Raw genomic sequence first — 19,145 nt, forward strand, 5'->3', positions numbered from 1 at the left:
GGCATGTAGCCCTTCCCCCTGCAGAAAAACACCTTGGTGTTTTCTCTTCGCAAGACACAGGAAAAGACCATAGAGGTTTTCTGCAGGAAGGTGGGCTATGCGGTGGAAGCCTATGGATACAGGGCTCAGGGAAGGATTCAGTGGGAACAGAAAGCAAGTAATTATAATTTCCTATTAGAAGAGGACCCGTGGAATGTGCAATTTACACAAGAGGTCCACTTTTAGAACATGCTAAGTTGGCAACAGGAAAAAAAGAACAAAGTGAAACAGACCGGGCCACAATGGAAGTTAGGCAGAATGAAGATAATCGCAAGTTTTGTACACATGCTAAAAGGCTCTCAGCAAGGCAGCCTGTCGGGGCCATCAATGCTGAGACCCTAGCAGGTGTACAAACTCACTGATTCATCACCGAGAGATCGGTAGTACCGGATGATTGCCAGGTGCACTGTTCTCCTTCTTACCTCCTCCACTTTCAGCAGCTACATTGTGCACTGAGCCGTTTTCCCTCCTCCATAGCAACAGAATCGGTAGTGAGGCTGTAACCTTGTGATGAGTCTGTACAGCACTTATCCCCAAACTGTTGCTTCAGGTGGTTTTTGTGCTTGTGTGCATACTGCATACCCACCTGTAGGCTTTATGTAATCTTTGCAAAAAATTAAATACTGGCAATGTCAATTTTCCTGCTCATGTAGAAACTGCCCAGTAGTTGGGATATAATAAACACAAAGTAAAGCCTATTTAAAAAAACAAACAAACACACTTGAGGTCTCTTGATTGCCATTTCATGAATCTTTATTATCATCAAAATGGGGTTGTTCATAGAGTAAGCTACTAGCTCTGCCTTAAAGTGGACCTGAACTCTTACACAGGACAGAAGGAAAACATAGAAATGCACTTAGAGAGTTTAGCCTGTCTTATTCCCTCTCATCTGTGACTAATCACCACTGTAATTTGATCCCTCAGCTGTGTCAGCTGGCTGCCTAGGCAGAGCAGCTAATTTGTAAACACAGGATGTTAACCCTATGTCTGCTTCCACGAAAGCAGGAAGTAGACCCACTGCAGATTTAGAGCAGGATTTGTATCAGCTGTAACAAATGATTTTTTTCTTTAAAGGTATTTTATTAGTATTAAAGGTATATTGTTGCTTATCTTTTAGAGCAGAGAGGAAGTTGTAAGTTCAGGTCCGCTTTAATTAGAAGTTTCCAAAAACAACCCTGCTGCTATAAAACAAATATATTTAGGAAATCATCTTTAGAAAACATTTATTTATACAAAATCTGTCGCTTTCCCATTCTTCCGTGAAAAGAGGGCCATTTAGCTCTCATTTTTCTTAGTCTTTGATACAATTTCATTTACTTTTCCGAGCTCCCCGAAAGACGCGGTAGCAGAACCTCTAGTGGCCGGCTTTGCCTGAAAGTACAAAACGAGACAGAGAAAATATTTCAGGCCCATTCTACAATCTCCTCATGCAGCGCTCCGGCTAAATTGAATCACTGCACAATCTCATCCTAGCCGCTACATCTAATGGATCTGATGTTGCTTTATAGTGAAAACCAATGAATTCATTTAACATAAAGAGTGATAAATGTTTAGCTTGTTTAATAATATGGGGTGTATCAGATCAGGTCTAACCTGACCAAACACTCATTTACGGCTACTTGTAAAAGCAGTGGAGCGCGGCATAATACGCTGCGGGTCTTTACCGTCATACAGGTGAAATACTCATTGTTAGGCACAAATATTGTTCGGTTTCTTTTTAACCGAGAAGAAAGTAATGATATGAAATGTGATTGTAATTTTCAAGGATATCCAAGGTTAAAGTGTAACTGCAACAATAGTTACTGATGTAAATTGAAGTCAGGATAAATAATGCAATCCTGCCACAGGACGGCAGTCTGAAGAATAGCTTACATTAAAAGCTCACGCTTTGAATCTTTTCAGTTCAGTTACACAGTAAATGGGTTAATCTTAGTTCAAAACGTTCTGCCTCTAAGGGACCCTGAGCAGTGCCAAAAAAAGGAAATCTGGACTTACCTGGGGCTTCCTCCAGCCCCCCGTAGCTAGCGAGGTCCCCCGGCATCCTGTTGGTCCCTTCCGTGGTCCCACTAGCAGCTCCGGTAATCTGGCGACTTTGGTTAAAGTTGCGCGTGCGGTCCCCTGGCTCACCATTATGCTGGTCGCCATAAGCGTCCTGCGTGGTTCAGTCTTCAGAGAACTGCACATGTGCAGGACACTTGTAGCAACCGTTGTGAAGACGTGCCACACGTGTGACTTCAGCCGAACTCGCTGGATTATCAGAGGGACAGCAGAAGGGACCAAGAGGATGCCGACAGACCTCACGGGCTATGGGGGGCCGGAGGAAGCCCCAGGTAAGTCCAGATTTCCTTTCTTGGCACTGCTCAGGGTCCCTTTAACTGATGGCAGCTTAGGGAAGGGAGGGGATGGTGGCGGCACTTGTTAATGGGGGAAGGGAGGGAATGGTGGCGGCACTTGTTAATGGTAGAAGGGAGGGAATGGTGGTGGCACTTGTTAATGAGGGAAGGGAGGGAATGGTGGCGGCACTTGTTAATGGGGGAGGGAGGGAATGGTGGCAGGACTTGTTAATGGGGGAAGGGAGGGAATGGTGACGGCACTTGTTAATGGGGGAAGGGAGGGAATGGTGGCAGCATTTGTTAATGAGGGAAGGGAGGTAACATGTGCAGGACACTTATGGCAACCGGTGTGAAGAGGTGCCACATGTGTGACTTCAGCCGAATTCGCCAGATTATTAGAGGGACCGCGGAAGGGACCAAGAGGATGCCGACGGACCTCACGGGCTATGGGGGGCTGGAGGGAGCCCCAGGTAAGTCCAGATTTCCTTTTTTAGCACTGCTCAGGGTCCCTTTAACTGATAGCAGCTTAGGAAAGGGAGGGGATGGTGGCGGCACTTGTTAATGAGGGAAGGGAGGGAATGGTGGCAGCATTTGTTAATGGGGGAAGGGAGGGAATGGTGGCGGCACTTGTTAATGGGGGAAGGGAGGGAATGGTGGCAGCATTTGTTAATGAGGGAAGGTAGGGAATGGTGGCAGCATTTGTTAATGGGGGAAGGGAGGGAATGGTGGCAGCATTTGTTAATGGGGGAAAGGAGGGAATGGTGACAGCATTTGTTAATGGGGGAAGGGAGGGAATGGCGGCAGCACTTGTTAACGAGGGAAGGGAGGCAATGGTGGCGGCACTTGTTAATGAGGGAAGGGAGGGAATGGTGGCAGCATTGTTAATGGGGGAAGGGAGGGAATGGTGGCAGCATTTGTTGATGAGGGAAGGGAGGGAATGGTGGCAGCACTTGTTAATGGGGGAAGGGAGGGAATTATGGCGGCACTTGTTAATCAGGGAAGGGAGGGAATGGTGGCGGCACTTGTTAATGGTGGAAGGGAGGGAATGGTGGCGGCACTTGTTAATGGGTGAAGGGAGGGAATTGTGGCAGCACTTGTTAATGGGGGAAGGGAGGGAATGGTGGCAGAATTTGTTAATGAGGGAAGGGAGGGAATGGTGGCAGCACTTGTTAATGGTGGAAGGGAGGCAATGGTGGCGGCACTTGTTAATGAGGTAAGGGAGGGAATGGTGGCAGCATTGTTAATGGGGGAAGGGAGGGAATGGTGGCAGCATTTGTTGATGAGGGAAGGGAGGGAATGGTGGCAGCACTTGTTAATGGAGGAAGGGAGGCAATGGTGGCGGCACTTGTTAATGAGGGAAGGGAGGGAATGGTGGCGGCACTTGTTAATGAGGGAAGGGGGGAAATGGTGGCAGCTCTTGTTAATGGTGGAAGGGAGTGAATGGTGGCGACACTTGTTAATGGGGGAAGGGAGGGAATGGTGGCAGCATTTGTTAATGAGGGAAGGGAGGGAATGGCGGCGGCACTTGTTAATGGGGGAAGGGATGGAATGGTGGCGGGACTTGTTAATGGGGGAAGGGAGGGAATGGTGGCGGCAGTTGTTAATGGGGGAAGGGAGGGAATGGTGGCGGCACTTGTTAATGGGGGAGGGAGGGAATGGTGGCGGCACTTGTTAATGGGTGAAGGGAGGGAATGGTGGCGGCACTTGTTAATGGGGGAAGGGAGGGAATGGTGGCGGCACTTGTTAATGGGGGCAGGGAGGGAATGGTGGCGGCACTTGTTAATGAGGGAAGGAAGGGAATGGTGGCAGCACTTGTTAATGGGGGGAGGGAATGGTGGCAGCATTTGTTAATGGGGGAAGGGAGGGAATGGCGGCAGCACTTGTTAACGAGGGAAGGGAGGCAATGGTGGCGGCACTTGTTAATGGGGGCAGGGAGGGAATGGCGGCGGCACTTGTTAATGGGGGAAAGGAGGGAATGGTGACAGCATTTGTTAATGGGGGAAAGGAGGGAATGGTGACAGCATTTGTTAATGGGGGAAGGGAGGGAATGGCGGCAGCACTTGTTAACGAGGGAAGGGAGGCAATGGTGGCGGCACTTGTTAATGAGGGAAGGGAGGGAATGGTGGCAGCATTGTTAATGGGGGAAGGGAGGGAATGGTGGCAGCATTTGTTGATGAGGGAAGGGAGGGAATGGTGGCAGCACTTGTTAATGGTGGAAGGGAGGCAATGGTGGCGGCACTTGTTAATGAGGTAAGGGAGGGAATGGTGGCAGCATTGTTAATGGGGGAAGGGAGGGAATGGTGGCAGCATTTGTTGATGAGGGAAGGGAGGGAATGGTGGCAGCACTTGTTAATGGAGGAAGGGAGGCAATGGTGGCGGCACTTGTTAATGAGGGAAGGGAGGGAATGGTGGCGGCACTTGTTAATGAGGGAAGGGGGGAAATGGTGGCAGCTCTTGTTAATGGTGGAAGGGAGTGAATGGTGGCGACACTTGTTAATGGGGGAAGGGAGGGAATGGTGGCAGCATTTGTTAATGAGGGAAGGGAGGGAATGGCGGCGGCACTTGTTAATGGGGGAAGGGATGGAATGGTGGCGGGACTTGTTAATGGGGGAAGGGAGGGAATGGTGGCGGCAGTTGTTAATGGGGGAAGGGAGGGAATGGTGGCGGCACTTGTTAATGGGGGAGGGAGGGAATGGTGGCGGCACTTGTTAATGGGTGAAGGGAGGGAATGGTGGCAGAATTTGTTAATGAGGGAAGGGAGGGAATGGTGGCAGCACTTGTTAATGGTGGAAGAGAGGCAATGGTGGCGGCACTTGTTAATGAGGTAAGGGAGGGAATGGTGGCAGCATTGTTAATGGGGGAAGGGAGGGAATGGTGGCAGCATTTGTTGATGAGGGAAGGGAGGGAATGGTGGCAGCACTTGTTAATGGAGGAAGGGAGGCAATGGTGGCGGCACTTGTTAATGAGGGAAGGGAGGGAATGGTGGCGGCACTTGTTAATGAGGGAAGGGGGGAAATGGTGGCAGCTCTTGTTAATGGTGGAAGGGAGTGAATGGTGGCGACACTTGTTAATGGGGGAAGGGAGGGAATGGTGGCAGCATTTGTTAATGAGGGAAGGGAGGGAATGGCGGCGGCACTTGTTAATGGGGGAAGGGATGGAATGGTGGCGGGACTTGTTAATGGGGGAAGGGAGGGAATGGTGGCGGCAGTTGTTAATGGGGGAAGGGAGGGAATGGTGGCGGCACTTGTTAATGGGGGAGGGAGGGAATGGTGGCGGCACTTGTTAATGGGTGAAGGGAGGGAATGGTGGCGGCACTTGTTAATGGGGGAAGGGAGGGAATGGTGGCGGCACTTGTTAATGGGGGCAGGGAGGGAATGGTGGCGGCACTTGTTAATGAGGGAAGGGAGGGAATGGTGGCAGCACTTGTTAATGGGGGGAGGGAATGGTGGCAGCATTTGTTAATGGGGGAAGGGAGGGAATGGCGGCAGCACTTGTTAACGAGGGAAGGGAGGCAATGGTGGCGGCACTTGTTAATGGGGGCAGGGAGGGAATGGCGGCGGCACTTGTTAATGGGGGAAAGGAGGGAATGGTGACAGCATTTGTTAATGGGGGAAAGGAGGGAATGGTGACAGCATTTGTTAATGGGGGAAGGGAGGGAATGGCGGCAGCACTTGTTAACGAGGGAAGGGAGGCAATGGTGGCGGCACTTGTTAATGAGGGAAGGGAGGGAATGGTGGCAGCATTGTTAATGGGGGAAGGGAGGGAATGGTGGCAGCATTTGTTGATGAGGGAAGGGAGGGAATGGTGGCAGCACTTGTTAATGGGGGAAGGGAGGGAATGGTGGCGGCACTTGTTAATGGTGGAAGGGAGGGAATGGTGGCGGCACTTGTTAATGGGTGAAGGGAGGGAATTGTGGCAGCACTTGTTAATGGGGGAAGGGAGGGAATGGTGGCAGAATTTGTTAATGAGGGAAGGGAGGGAATGGTGGCAGCACTTGTTAATGGTGGAAGGGAGGCAATGGTGGCGGCACTTGTTAATGAGGTAAGGGAGGGAATGGTGGCAGCATTGTTAATGGGGGAAGGGAGGGAATGGTGGCAGCATTTGTTGATGAGGGAAGGGAGGGAATGGTGGCAGCACTTGTTAATGGAGGAAGGGAGGCAATGGTGGCGGCACTTGTTAATGAGGGAAGGGAGGGAATGGTGGCGGCACTTGTTAATGAGGGAAGGGGGGAAATGGTGGCAGCTCTTGTTAATGGTGGAAGGGAGTGAATGGTGGCGACACTTGTTAATGGGGGAAGGGAGGGAATGGTGGCAGCATTTGTTAATGAGGGAAGGGAGGGAATGGCGGCGGCACTTGTTAATGGGGGAAGGGATGGAATGGTGGCGGGACTTGTTAATGGGGGAAGGGAGGGAATGGTGGCGGCAGTTGTTAATGGGGGAAGGGAGGGAATGGTGGCGGCACTTGTTAATGGGGGAGGGAGGGAATGGTGGCGGCACTTGTTAATGGGTGAAGGGAGGGAATGGTGGCGGCACTTGTTAATGGGGGAAGGGAGGGAATGGTGGCGGCACTTGTTAATGGGGGCAGGGAGGGAATGGTGGCGGCACTTGTTAATGAGGGAAGGGAGGGAATGGTGGCAGCACTTGTTAATGGGGGGAGGGAATGGTGGCAGCATTTGTTAATGGGGGAAGGGAGGGAATGGCGGCAGCACTTGTTAACGAGGGAAGGGAGGCAATGGTGGCGGCACTTGTTAATGGGGGCAGGGAGGGAATGGCGGCGGCACTTGTTAATGGTGGAAGGGAGGGAATGGTGGCGGCACTTGTTAATGATGGAAGGGAGGGAATGGTGGCGGCACTTGGGGGAAGGGAGGGAATGGTGACGGCACTTGTTAATGGGGGAAGGGAGGGAATGGTGGCGGCAATTGTTAATGGGGGAAGGGAGGGAATGGTGGCGGCACTTGTTAACGGGGGAAGGGAGGGAATGGTGTCAGCATTTGTTAATAAGGGAAGGGAGGTAACATGTGCAGGACACTTATGGCAAAAGGTGTGAAGAGGTGCCACACGTGTGACTTCAGCCGAATTCGTCGGATTATCAGAGGGACCGCGGAAGGGACCAAGAGGATGCCGACGGACCTCACGGGCTATGGGGGGCTGGAGGGAGCCCCAGGTAAGTCCAGATTTCCTTTTTTAGCACTGCTCAGGGTCCCTTTAACTGATGGCAGCTTAGGGAAGGGAGGCGGCACTTGTTAATGAGGGAAGGGAGGGAATGGTGGCAGCATTTGTTAATGGGGGAAGGGAGGGAATGGTGGAGGCACTTGTTAATGAGGGAAGGGAGGGAATGGTGGAGGCATTTGTTAATGGGGGAAGGGAGGGAATGGTGGAAGCATTTGTTAATGGGGGAAGGGAGGGAATGGTGGCGGCAGTTGTTAATTAAGGAAGGGAGGGAATGATGGCGGCACTTGTTAATGGGGGAAGGGAGGGAATGGTGGCGGCATTTGTTAATGAGGGAAGGGAGGGAATGGCGGCAGCACTTGTTAATGAGGGAAGGGAGGGAATGGTGGCGGCACTTGTTAATGAGGGAAGGGAGGGAATGGTGGCGGCACTTGTTAATGGTGGAAGGGAGGGAATGATGGCGGCACTTGTTAATGGTGGAAGGAAGGGAATGGTGGCGGCACTTGTTAATGGTGGAAGGGAGGGAATGGTGGCGGCACTTGTTAATGAGGGAAGGGAGGGAATGGTGGCGGCACTTGTTAATGGGGGAAGAGAGGGAATGGTGGCAGCATTTGTTAATTAAGGAAGGGAGGGAATGGTGGCAGCATTTTTTAATGAGGGAAGGGAGGGAATGGTGGCAGCACTTGTTAATGGTGGAAGGGAGGGAATGGTGGCGGCACTTGTTAATGAGGGAAGGGAGGGAATGGTGGCAGCACTTCTTAATGGGGGAAAGGAGGGAATGGTGGCGGCACTTGTTAATGGTGGAAGGGAGGGAATGGTGGCGGCACTTGTTAATGGTGGAAGGGAGGGAATGGTGGCGGCACTTGTTAATGGGGGAAGAGAGGGAATGGTGGCAGCATTTGTTAATGAGGGAAGGGAGGGAATGGTGGCAGCATCTTTTAATCAGGGAAGGGAGGGAATGGTGGCAGCACTTGTTAATGGTGGAAGGGAGGGAATGGTGCCGGCACTTGTTAATGGGGGAAGGGAGGGAATTGTGGCAGCATTTGTTAATGGGGGAAGGGAGGGAATGGTGGCGGCACTTGTTAATGGGGGAAAGGAGGGAATGGTGGCGGCACTTGTTAATGAGGAAAGGGAGGGAATGGTGGCGGCACTTGTTAATGTGGGAAGGGAGGGAATGGTTGCAGCATTTGTTAATGAGGGAAGGGAGGTAACATGTGCAGGACACTTATGGCAAAAGGTGTGAAGAGGTGCCACACGTGTGACTTCAGCCGAATTCGTCGGATTATCAGAGGGACCGCTGAAGGGACCAAGAGGATGCCGACGGACCTCACGGGCTATGGGGGGCTAGAGGGAGCCCCAGGTAAGTCCAGATTTCCTTTTTTAGCACTGCTCAGGGTCCCTTTAACTGATGGCAGCTTAGGGAAGGGAGGGGATGGTGGCGGCACTTGTTAATGAGGGAAGGGAGGGAATGGTGGCAGCATTTGTTAATGGGGGAAGGGAGGGAATGGTGGAGGCACTTGTTAATGAGGGAAGGGAGGGAATGGTGGAGGCATTTGTTAATGGGGGAAGGGAGGGAATGGTGGAAGCATTTGTTAATGGGGGAAGGGAGGGAATGGTGGCGGCAGTTGTTAATTAAGGAAGGGAGGGAATGATGGCGGCACTTGTTAATGGGGGAAGGGAGGGAATGGTGGCGGCATTTGTTAATGAGGGAAGGGAGGGAATGGCGGCAGCACTTGTTAATGAGGGAAGGGAGGGAATGGTGGCGGCACTTGTTAATGAGGGAAGGGAGGGAATGGTGGCGGCACTTGTTAATGGTGGAAGGGAGGGAATGATGGCGGCACTTGTTAATGGTGGAAGGAAGGGAATGGTGGCGGCACTTGTTAATGGTGGAAGGGAGGGAATGGTGGCGGCACTTGTTAATGAGGGAAGGGAGGGAATGGTGGCGGCACTTGTTAATGGGGGAAGAGAGGGAATGGTGGCAGCATTTGTTAATTAAGGAAGGGAGGGAATGGTGGCAGCATTTTTTAATGAGGGAAGGGAGGGAATGGTGGCAGCACTTGTTAATGGTGGAAGGGAGGGAATGGTGGCGGCACTTGTTAATGAGGGAAGGGAGGGAATGGTGGCAGCACTTCTTAATGGGGGAAAGGAGGGAATGGTGGCGGCACTTGTTAATGGTGGAAGGGAGGGAATGGTGGCGGCACTTGTTAATGGTGGAAGGGAGGGAATGGTGGCGGCACTTGTTAATGGGGGAAGAGAGGGAATGGTGGCAGCATTTGTTAATGAGGGAAGGGAGGGAATGGTGGCAGCATCTTTTAATCAGGGAAGGGAGGGAATGGTGGCAGCACTTGTTAATGGTGGAAGGGAGGGAATGGTGCCGGCACTTGTTAATGGGGGAAGGGAGGGAATTGTGGCAGCATTTGTTAATGGGGGAAGGGAGGGAATGGTGGCGGCACTTGTTAATGGGGGAAAGGAGGGAATGGTGGCGGCACTTGTTAATGAGGAAAGGGAGGGAATGGTGGCGGCACTTGTTAATGGGGGAAGGGAGGGAATGGTTGCAGCATTTGTTAATGAGGGAAGGGAGGTAACATGTGCAGGACACTTATGGCAAAAGGTGTGAAGAGGTGCCACACGTGTGACTTCAGCCGAATTCGTCGGATTATCAGAGGGACCGCGGAAGGGACCAAGAGGATGCCGACGGACCTCACGGGCTATGGGGGGCTGGAGGGAGCCCCAGGTAAGTCCAGATTTCCTTTTTTAGCACTGCTCAGGGTCCCTTTAACTGATGGCAGCTTAGGAAAGGGAGGGGATGGTGGCGGCACTTGTTAATAAGGGAAGGGAGGGAATGGTGGCAGCATTTGTTAATGGGGGAAGGGAGGGGATGGTGGCGGCACTTGTTAATGAGGGAAGGGAGGAAATGGTGTCAGCATTTGTTAATGGGGGAAGGGAGGGAATGGTGGCAGCATTTGTTAATGGGGGAAGGGAGGGAATGGTGGCGGCAGTTGTTAATTAAGGAAGGGAGGGAATGGTGGCGGCAGTTGTTAATTAAGGAAGGGAGGGAATGGTGGCGGCATTTGTTAATGGGGGAAGGGAGGGAATGGCGGCAGCACTTGTTAATAAGGGAAGGGAGGGAATGGTGGCGGCACTTGTTAATGGTGGAAGGGAGGGAATGGTGGCGGCACTTGTTAATGGGGGAAGAGAGGGAATGGTGGCAGCATTTGTTAATGAGGGAAGGGAGGGAATGGTGGCAGCATTTTTTTAATCAGGGAAGGGAGGGAATGGTGGCAGCACTTGTTAATGGTGGTAGGGAGGGAATGGTGCCGGCACTTGTTAATGATGGAAGGGAGGGAATGGTGGCGGCACTTGTTAATGGGGGAAGGGAGGGAATTGTGGCAGCATTTGTTAATGGGGGAAGGGAGGGAATGGTGGCGGCACTTGTTAATGGGGGAAAGGAGGGAATGGTGGCGGCACTTGTTAATGAGGGAAGGGAGGGAATGGTGGCGGCACTTGTTAATGGTGGAAGGGAGTGAATGGTGGCGACACTTGTTAATGGGGGAAGGGAGGGAATGGTGGCAGCACTTGTTAATGAAGGAAGGGAGGGAATGGTGGCAGCATTTGTTAATGAGGGAAGGGAGGGAATGGTGGCGGCACTTGTTAATGAGGGAAGGGGGGAAATGGTGGCACCACTTGTTAATGGTGGAAGGGAGTGAATGGTGGCGACACTTGTTAATGGGGGAAGGGAGAGAATGGTGGCAGCACTTGTTAATGAGGGAAGGGAGGGAATGGTGACGGCACTTGTTAATGGGGGAAGGAAGGGAATGGTGACGACACTTGTTAATGGGGGAAGGGAGAGAATGGTGGCAGCACTTGTTAATGAGGGAAGGGAGGGAATGGTGACGGCACTTGTTAATGGGGGAAGGAAGGGAATGGTGACGACACTTGTTAATGGGGGAAGGGAGGTAATGGTGGCAGCATTTGTTAATGAGGGAAGGGAGGTAATGGTAGCGGCACTTGTTAATGAGGGAAGGAAGGGAATGGTGGCGGGAGGGTAGCCCCTATTTTTGCTTGATATCCACACTCAGTAAAGCAATGTAAACCTAAGCTTTAAGAATAATAATAATATATTATTATATTATTATATAATACAAAATAGCATTATTGCACAACAGTATGATTTTATTTTGAAATACAGCACATGGTTACACCTGAATAATATTCCACTGGAATAGCCTAACATTTACATGAAAACATCAGAGTATTGTTATTCATATACTGTTCTCAGTATAACCATCATATCTCTTACATTAACAAACAATAGAATTCCCCATACTTGCGAAATGGCCCCATTCTATAGTGAATGATGTTTACTGTGTTTATATGGACAGATGTTCGGAAGTAGTTGTCAGTTTGGGAGCGATCTGTGCTGTGTACAAGGAGTCTTGGCTATTACCTGTGATTCATGAGGCTTCCATCCGATCATATAGTATATCTGAAACGTGGCTGGTACTGAGCCATCCTCCTCCCCGTACATCTCTGTGCAAAGAGGAAGCGTATATCAGAGACTTGCACAAGTGCTACATCAAATCACACTGAAGGGAGTGAGCTGTGGTTCTATCAGACAACACTTGTGGCCCACTGAAAATATTGTGCCTATAGAGGGATACTTCACAATGCAAAGTGTTTACTTAGAGTGGAACTTCACTGAATGTGGCTGATTTATTAACGCTACTCGTTAATACTAACGACCTCAAGCAGGGCTGGTTATACTAACGAACGCATGGTCCTGTCAGCATAGCGTGCGCTCTTCACTTACACTTCCTACTGCAGTGTGATGACCTCATATCGTGACCATGATACTTTGGTAGCGCAGCTGCTACTATGTTAATTAATGTGGTAGGGTCCGTGCTTAATTAACGTAGTAGTGTCCATGTTACTGAAGTATCACACAATGAGCCATCAAACGCCAGTAGGAATGTTCACACGTAAGTGAAGAGCGTATGCTTCGCTAACAGGATTGCACATAGCGTGTTCTTGTTAGTATAACCCTCACTTGAGGTCGTATTAACCAGCGCTGCTTGAGCACGGTAGCTTTAATAAATTAGCCCCAATGTAACTTAATCATCAAAATGGCCTTTTCTTTCAGTATTAATTTACAATTGATTAAGTTAATGTTTGCCCATTGTAAGGTCTCGCCTGACCCCGATTTATCAGTGATGCTAGCACCGCCCTCCCCATCTGTGTAGTAAACAGGAATACAGTAAAGTAAGTACCGGTTATCTGGGACTAAGTTAAGAGGACTGGGGCCTGGAGCTCTTGTTAGCTGTTCTGGTAGGTGCTGCTCTGCATTCACTCTACTGGTGGTTGGTTGATAGTGTTAATTGGAGGCCCCCATTGCTTGACTTCTCAAGCAACCAGTAATTATATTTATTCGATGTCAGGCAATTGCAGCTTGTGCCGTATAACTGGGACTCTACTGTATAGGCTAATCCCCCAGAGTGCTCTGGGACAGAAAGCTGTGTTACGTCATAGCCTAGGCTGAACATCACTGGGAGGGCGTGGTTACCAATATGCAGCAATAAACAGTTACAAGAAATGTTCCTAATGCTGAAACCAGAATAATTCATGAAGAAATGGGTTTCCTAAATATTCCTTTCTTCTGCTGAGTTCTTACGGTTCCATTCTGCATTTCAAAAAATAGTAATGTAGGTCATCATGTAGCCCATGATGGATACTGAAAGGAAACGTTAATTAGGAAAAATGATATATATTGTTGCCATAGAAACTATTTTTTTAATTAACGCTACTAAAATTATGTTTTTATCTTAGTCTGCAGCTAGCATATGTTTGTAATGTCGATACTGAGTAAGGAAAAATAAGACTGAACATGCCTGTGCCTGCGTAGTAGAGCGGACCTGACGGAGATCAGCTATTTCCGCCTATCTCCGTACTGAGAGCTGCAACAGCGCCCCCGCTGGAGCCAGGAAACGTAAATAAATGTAGCTTGTCAGGCTTGTCGAGCCTGGATTGCCGGAGACTTCGGGAGAGCCATCGCTGGATGCCTGCAGCTACAGGGGAGAGGGAAGCCTCATTGGGACCCGGAGGCTTCCCCCTCCCGAGGTGAGAACCCCCCAGGGGAACTTTTTTTGTTACAGAGTCTCTTTGAAGGACACCTGAACTGAGAGAGATCTAATTGGTAAAAAATTTCCTTTAAACAATGCACATTACCTGGCTAGCCTGCTGAACCCTTTGGGTGCGTCATGGCGCTGTAGGCACTCTGAACCAGAACCCACGATTCATCACTCCACTCCGATTGTCCATCAACATCAGGACGCCCCCTGCTGCTGGCCACAGCTACGGTAATTGGAGGGAGGAGACGTGAAAGGGTTCCCTGACTACCCACATGTTGGGTGATACGCTCTAACATTTTCAGCATCTGGTGGTAAGTGCATTTTTAATTTATTTTATCTATATGTTACGTCCAGAACCCGTAGTGTGGCCATTTCTAGTTCTGGCCGGCCACTTCGGGTTCTGGCCGGCCAATGTGCGAAGTGGCCGCAACGCAGCGGCCAATGTTAGAAATGGAATGTTACGCCGTCTCGCTGCGGCCAAATTGATGACAACTTGCATAATTTAATGAAATATAGCCGGCGGCAATGTAATAGATGAAGCCGCCGGCTTTCGCACTGCCTCTCTCCTCTCCCCCGCCCCCCTCTCTCTCCTCTCCCCGCCGCTCCCATACAATATATACGTAGCAGCCGGGGACATGCAGCCGGAGAGTCGTTCGTCGCAGCAGGGGCAGCAGAGCGGGGAGGCTGCAGACATCGCTTCTGCCAGCACCCGCTCTGCAGGAACGGCAGGATTCCCCTGCCGCGACGAACGACTCTCGGGACACGCGTGTCCCCGCCGGCTGCTACTTATTGTATGGGAGGCGGGGGGGGGGCGATCGGGGAGAGGAGAGAGGCAGTGCGAAAGCCGGCGGCTTCATCTATTACATTGCCGCCGGCTATATTTCATTAAATTAAGCAACTTGTCATCAATTTGGCCGCAGCGAGACGGCGTAACATTCCATTTCTAACATTGGCCGGCCAGAACCCGAAGTGGCCGGCCAGAACTAGAAGTGGCCACACTTCGGGTTCTGGCCGTAACATATATAATAAACATTAACACATCTCTTCTTTGGCTGCAGTTGTTTCTGGATCACACACCTGCAACAAGCCTGTGGCTAATCTAGTCAAACTTCGGTCAGAAACACCTGATCTGCATATGCTTGCTCAGGGTCTATAGCTAAAAGTATTACAGGCAAAGGATCAGCAGGATGCCAGCCAAATGGGATTGTTTAAGAGGAAATATGGCAGCCATATCCCTCTCACTTCAGGTGTCCTTTAATTAGTCACCTGTACAATATAAAAATTAAACCTTGCATTGCAGAGTCTCTAGTCAGCTAAAGTAAACCAGAACTGTGGAAAAAGAAGATTTGATACTCAACCGCAGGTTCCTCCACCCCCATAAGCATGTGTGAGTTCTACGCCATCCTCACGTGGTCTACCTTCAGCCTTGATCAGCCCCGGTAACTTGCTCAGTCGCATTAGTCTGGGTCTACTGCGCATGCACGGGAGGTCCGCGCATGCAGAGAAGAACCAGACAGGACCCGACTGGGCCTATTACCGGGGCTTATCGCGGCTGAACGGCAGACCACGTGAGGACGGCATGGAATTCACAAGTGTTTATGCTGCTGGAGAAAGCTGCGGGTGAGTATTCCTTTTCCCACAGTTCTGGGACACTTTAAGTTAGCCAAAAAATGGTATAATCCTCAAACTTCCTACTTTTCACTGATGGCTAACACGGTACAGTAGTCTACACCTCATTTCTAAGAGGGACTTTAATGCCGTCTTTATTTTATTGGCAGAATAACAGACAGTCTGTCTGAATGGAAAGACCCTCAATTGCCTGTAGTCTGTTCCAGCAATGCTCTTGGCAGCCTGAGATTTTCTGATTAAGGGTTTATACACACATCAAATTTTGATTGGCCAACATATTTTGAATACTACGAAACAAATAAAATGGGATCTATGTATGCACACTAAAAATCGGGTTAAGAATCCAGAGCTCAAAATATAAGTTTGTCTGTGGTTATACTGTAGAGCAGAGGTGCCCTCACTTGTTTGTAAGCTACTTTAACCACTTTATCCACCACTACAGTATATGTACGTCCTCTGTGACTTCATGTAAGCCATGAGTCAGTAGATATACGTCTTGTAGCAGAAGCAGTGCTGTGCAGGATTGGGCTTGCTCCTGTGCACATTTCTGGCACTATCTGATGCAGCACTAATAGGTGAACGGGAATATACGTTTCCTGAGTTAATGAGATTGATTTTTACCATTAAAATACTTTTATTTTCTCAGTTCATAGTGAAAAATACACTCTGTAGCATTATTTCAGAATCAAATATCTTCACCATAAATCGTGACATGAACATAATTTAAGCTTTGTGATAAGCGGTAAGAATAGCCAAACAAAATGTGTGTTTTTTTATCTACAGTAGCACTTTTTATTTTTAAACTGGAATTGGTAAAACTGAGAAATAATGTGTTGTTTTCTATTTTTTTCCCATTAAAATTCATAGAAAACAAAATTGTTCGAGGGAAAACATGGCATACAATGAAAGCCTAGTTTGTCTTGAAAAAAACAATACATATTTCATTTCTGTGTCATAAGTAGGGATAGTTATTTCTGATTAAATAAGGACATAGCTAAACTGTCAAAACTGCTCTGGTCCATAAGTGGCAAACAAGGTCTGGATATGAAGTGGTTAAAAATGATGAATTGAAAATGATCTATCAGGTAGAATCTACCTACAGATGCAAACCACAACTGCAGCACATGCACAGCGGCAGTCTTTCAGTGAATATCATAAGCCGCCAGTCAATTAGATGCATATCTTAGAATCCACCTCAGTAAGCCAAACAGTACACTGTTTGACCAAATAGACCATATCATGCTTAAAATATCATGCTTAAGGTCCGTACACACGCCGGACTGCAGGCAACGACGGGTCCGTCGTCACCTCCCGCTGGGTGGGCGTTCCAGCGACAGTCCGGCGTGTGTACAGTCTGTCTGCAGACTGATACGGCTGTTTCTGAGCGATCCGCCCGGCGGATCGCTCAGAGACAGCCGGATCAGTCCGCCGACAGACTGTACACATGCCGGACTGTCTGCTGAAAACCCACCCAGTGGGAGGTGACGACAGACCCGTTGTTGCCTGCAGTCCGGCATGTGTACGGACCTTTACTGTCCGGCAAACTTGTTGTCAGCAGTAGCATATAATGGTTCTAAATATATGACTCCCCTCCTTGCAAAATCATAATCTTTTACACTGCAGAGTACAAGATGTATATCACTCAGGCGGGTGGTGTTAGATCTATCTAAAAGTCCTTTGAGATCTACCGGTACATCACGATCTACCCATTGGGCACCCCTGGTGTAGAGTAACTCTGCCTGGTAACTAATCAAGGGTTGTAAAATGCTGTGTGGCTGTAAAAAAACACTTTAACCAAATTTAAGGAAACCAAAGATTGAACTTCATTCTGATCAGTAGCTAATACCCCCTTTCTCATGAGAAATCTTTACTTTTTCTCAAATAGATCTTCAGGGGGATCATTATGGCTGATATTGTGATAAACCCATCCCGAACTGTGATGTGTCAAGGAAGCAAAATCTCCCTCTCTAAACAGAACTCTCAGTAACGAACATTCCGTACAGATCACCTGGCAGAACTAAAGAGGTCATCACCAGTGATACATTTCAGAATGGAAATCAGGGAGAGGAAAGATTTTACAACGGGCAAACACTAAATGATCTAAAAATGAATATTGTAAAAAATAAGCAGTTGTATTCATTATATTATTTTCACTACAGTTCAGTGTCTTTAAAGTGACAATGAAACAAAACAACCTCAAAACTTATGATATAATGAATTGTATGTGTAGTACAGCTAAGAAATAGAACACTAGTAGCAAAGAAAAGCGTCTCATATTTTTATTTTCAGTTATATAGCTGTTTTTCTATAACACTGCATCATTCTCTAATATTTTGCAGTTTACAAATTTTGTATTTTAAATGATGAAACAGAGCAGAGCTAATGATCCTTTGAACTTCCTTGTAGATAAGCCTTAAACAGTGAGAGACAGGTTGAGATAAGTGCTTCTGAAAATAGCCTTGCTCTCTGACAAAATTAGTTGGAGAGCTCAGAGAAATTCTTTTGCATCGATAACAACTGAAGTTACTTAACTCTTCCTGTACTGGAAACAATATTAAACTCATATCTGTGCTACTAATGTTCTATTTTTTAGCTTTTTTTCATACAAGTCATTATATCCTTTCTTTTATACAAATCATTACTGTACATCATACGTTTATTTTCACTTCAGATTCCCTTTAAGTTTAGGGAACAGATAACAAGTTCAGCAGTTCAAGATTTCTCTGTACAGGGGCTGAATACCATCAAAAGAGTTTACTCTTCTATCTACGACAGTCAAAACCAGAAAAGGATTAAGATGGAATGGTGCACTAGGACAAGATAGCAGTTTTTGCCCACCACTGATGGTCACCTGGCTTTTTTTAGTAAAATTTGGTGGGGCTAGCATCCACCAGGCCCCTAGACTTTCTCCAGGCCCTAGGAAACTGCCTAGAATTGCTTTGTGGATGATCCGGCTCTGGTTAAAAAAACTTTAAAGGGTAGAGTTTAACTATTAAATACAAAATAAGCCTGTAGGATTCCAGAGAAGTCCTGTTTAGGATTAGAACAATAGATACAATTGTTCATCTCATCAGTTTATTTTCTCAGGTTCCCTTTAATGACTACAGGTAGTCCCGGTTTACAAATGACCCGCTGATACGAATGCCCGCCGAGATGACGTCACGCAACCGGGGACTACCTCTTCTGCTGCCGTTTTTAAAGCAGAGCAGGCGCAGTGGAAGGCAGATAGAGGACATCTTACCTGTTCCACGGCGGTAGAAAGCCCCAGCATGCTGCGCGGCCCGTTCTTTCTCTCCGTCCACTGTTCCCTGGCGGCTTCTTATGCGTCGCATAATGACGCAATCAGGGAAAGGCCCCCCCCAGTGGCCGAGCCTCCTGATGCGTCATTATGCGACGCATGAGAAGCTGCCGGGGGGGGGGGGGGGGACAGTGGACGGAGAGAGAGGACGGGCCGCGCAGCTATCTGCCTTCCGCTGCGCTTACTCTGCATTAAAAACAGGGGCAAAGGTGGCGTCCCGACTTAAGGATGGATTCAGGTTAAGAACGAGCCGACAGTCCCTATCTCGTTCGTTAACGGAGGACTACCTGTAGTTGCTTCTGCCATTTTCCAGGAACTTTTACCAAATCATCAGAGTTTCTTAGAAGTTCTCATTTTGTTGCTGCAAATTTCTCAGTATTCCAACAGAAAATCTCAAAATCATAGAGACGTGTAACAGGAATCACATTACCTTGGTAAATGGCTGCAGCTGCTATCATAGAATCCCTGTACAGCAAACCTCTTCTGTTCCAGGCACAGTTACTCTCTCCCATACCTGAAGAAGCACACAGTTACAGCACAATTAACATCATTT

At 48.7% G+C, this 19,145-nt stretch overlaps 1 protein-coding gene across 2 annotated transcripts in view; it reads right to left on the minus strand.

The window, feature by feature from the left end:
- Positions 1 to 774: 774 nt before the first annotated feature.
- Positions 775 to 19,145, minus strand: part of NDUFAF5 (NADH:ubiquinone oxidoreductase complex assembly factor 5) — a 78,314-nt gene continuing 59,943 nt past the window's right edge. For both annotated transcript variants that reach the window (XM_068232465.1, XM_068232464.1), the window contains exons 9-11: positions 19,023 to 19,106; positions 11,988 to 12,070; positions 775 to 1,410 (exon numbers count right to left, since the gene is read on the minus strand). In XM_068232465.1, the coding sequence (XP_068088566.1) occupies positions 1,315 to 1,410; positions 11,988 to 12,070; positions 19,023 to 19,106 (263 nt within the window). In that variant the 3' untranslated portion in view covers positions 775 to 1,314. The remainder of the gene's footprint in view (positions 1,411 to 11,987; positions 12,071 to 19,022; positions 19,107 to 19,145) is intronic.

The sequence above is a fragment of the Hyperolius riggenbachi genome, chromosome 4 (assembly GCF_040937935.1).
Source record: "Hyperolius riggenbachi isolate aHypRig1 chromosome 4, aHypRig1.pri, whole genome shotgun sequence".
Classification (NCBI taxonomy): Eukaryota; Metazoa; Chordata; class Amphibia; order Anura; family Hyperoliidae; genus Hyperolius; species Hyperolius riggenbachi.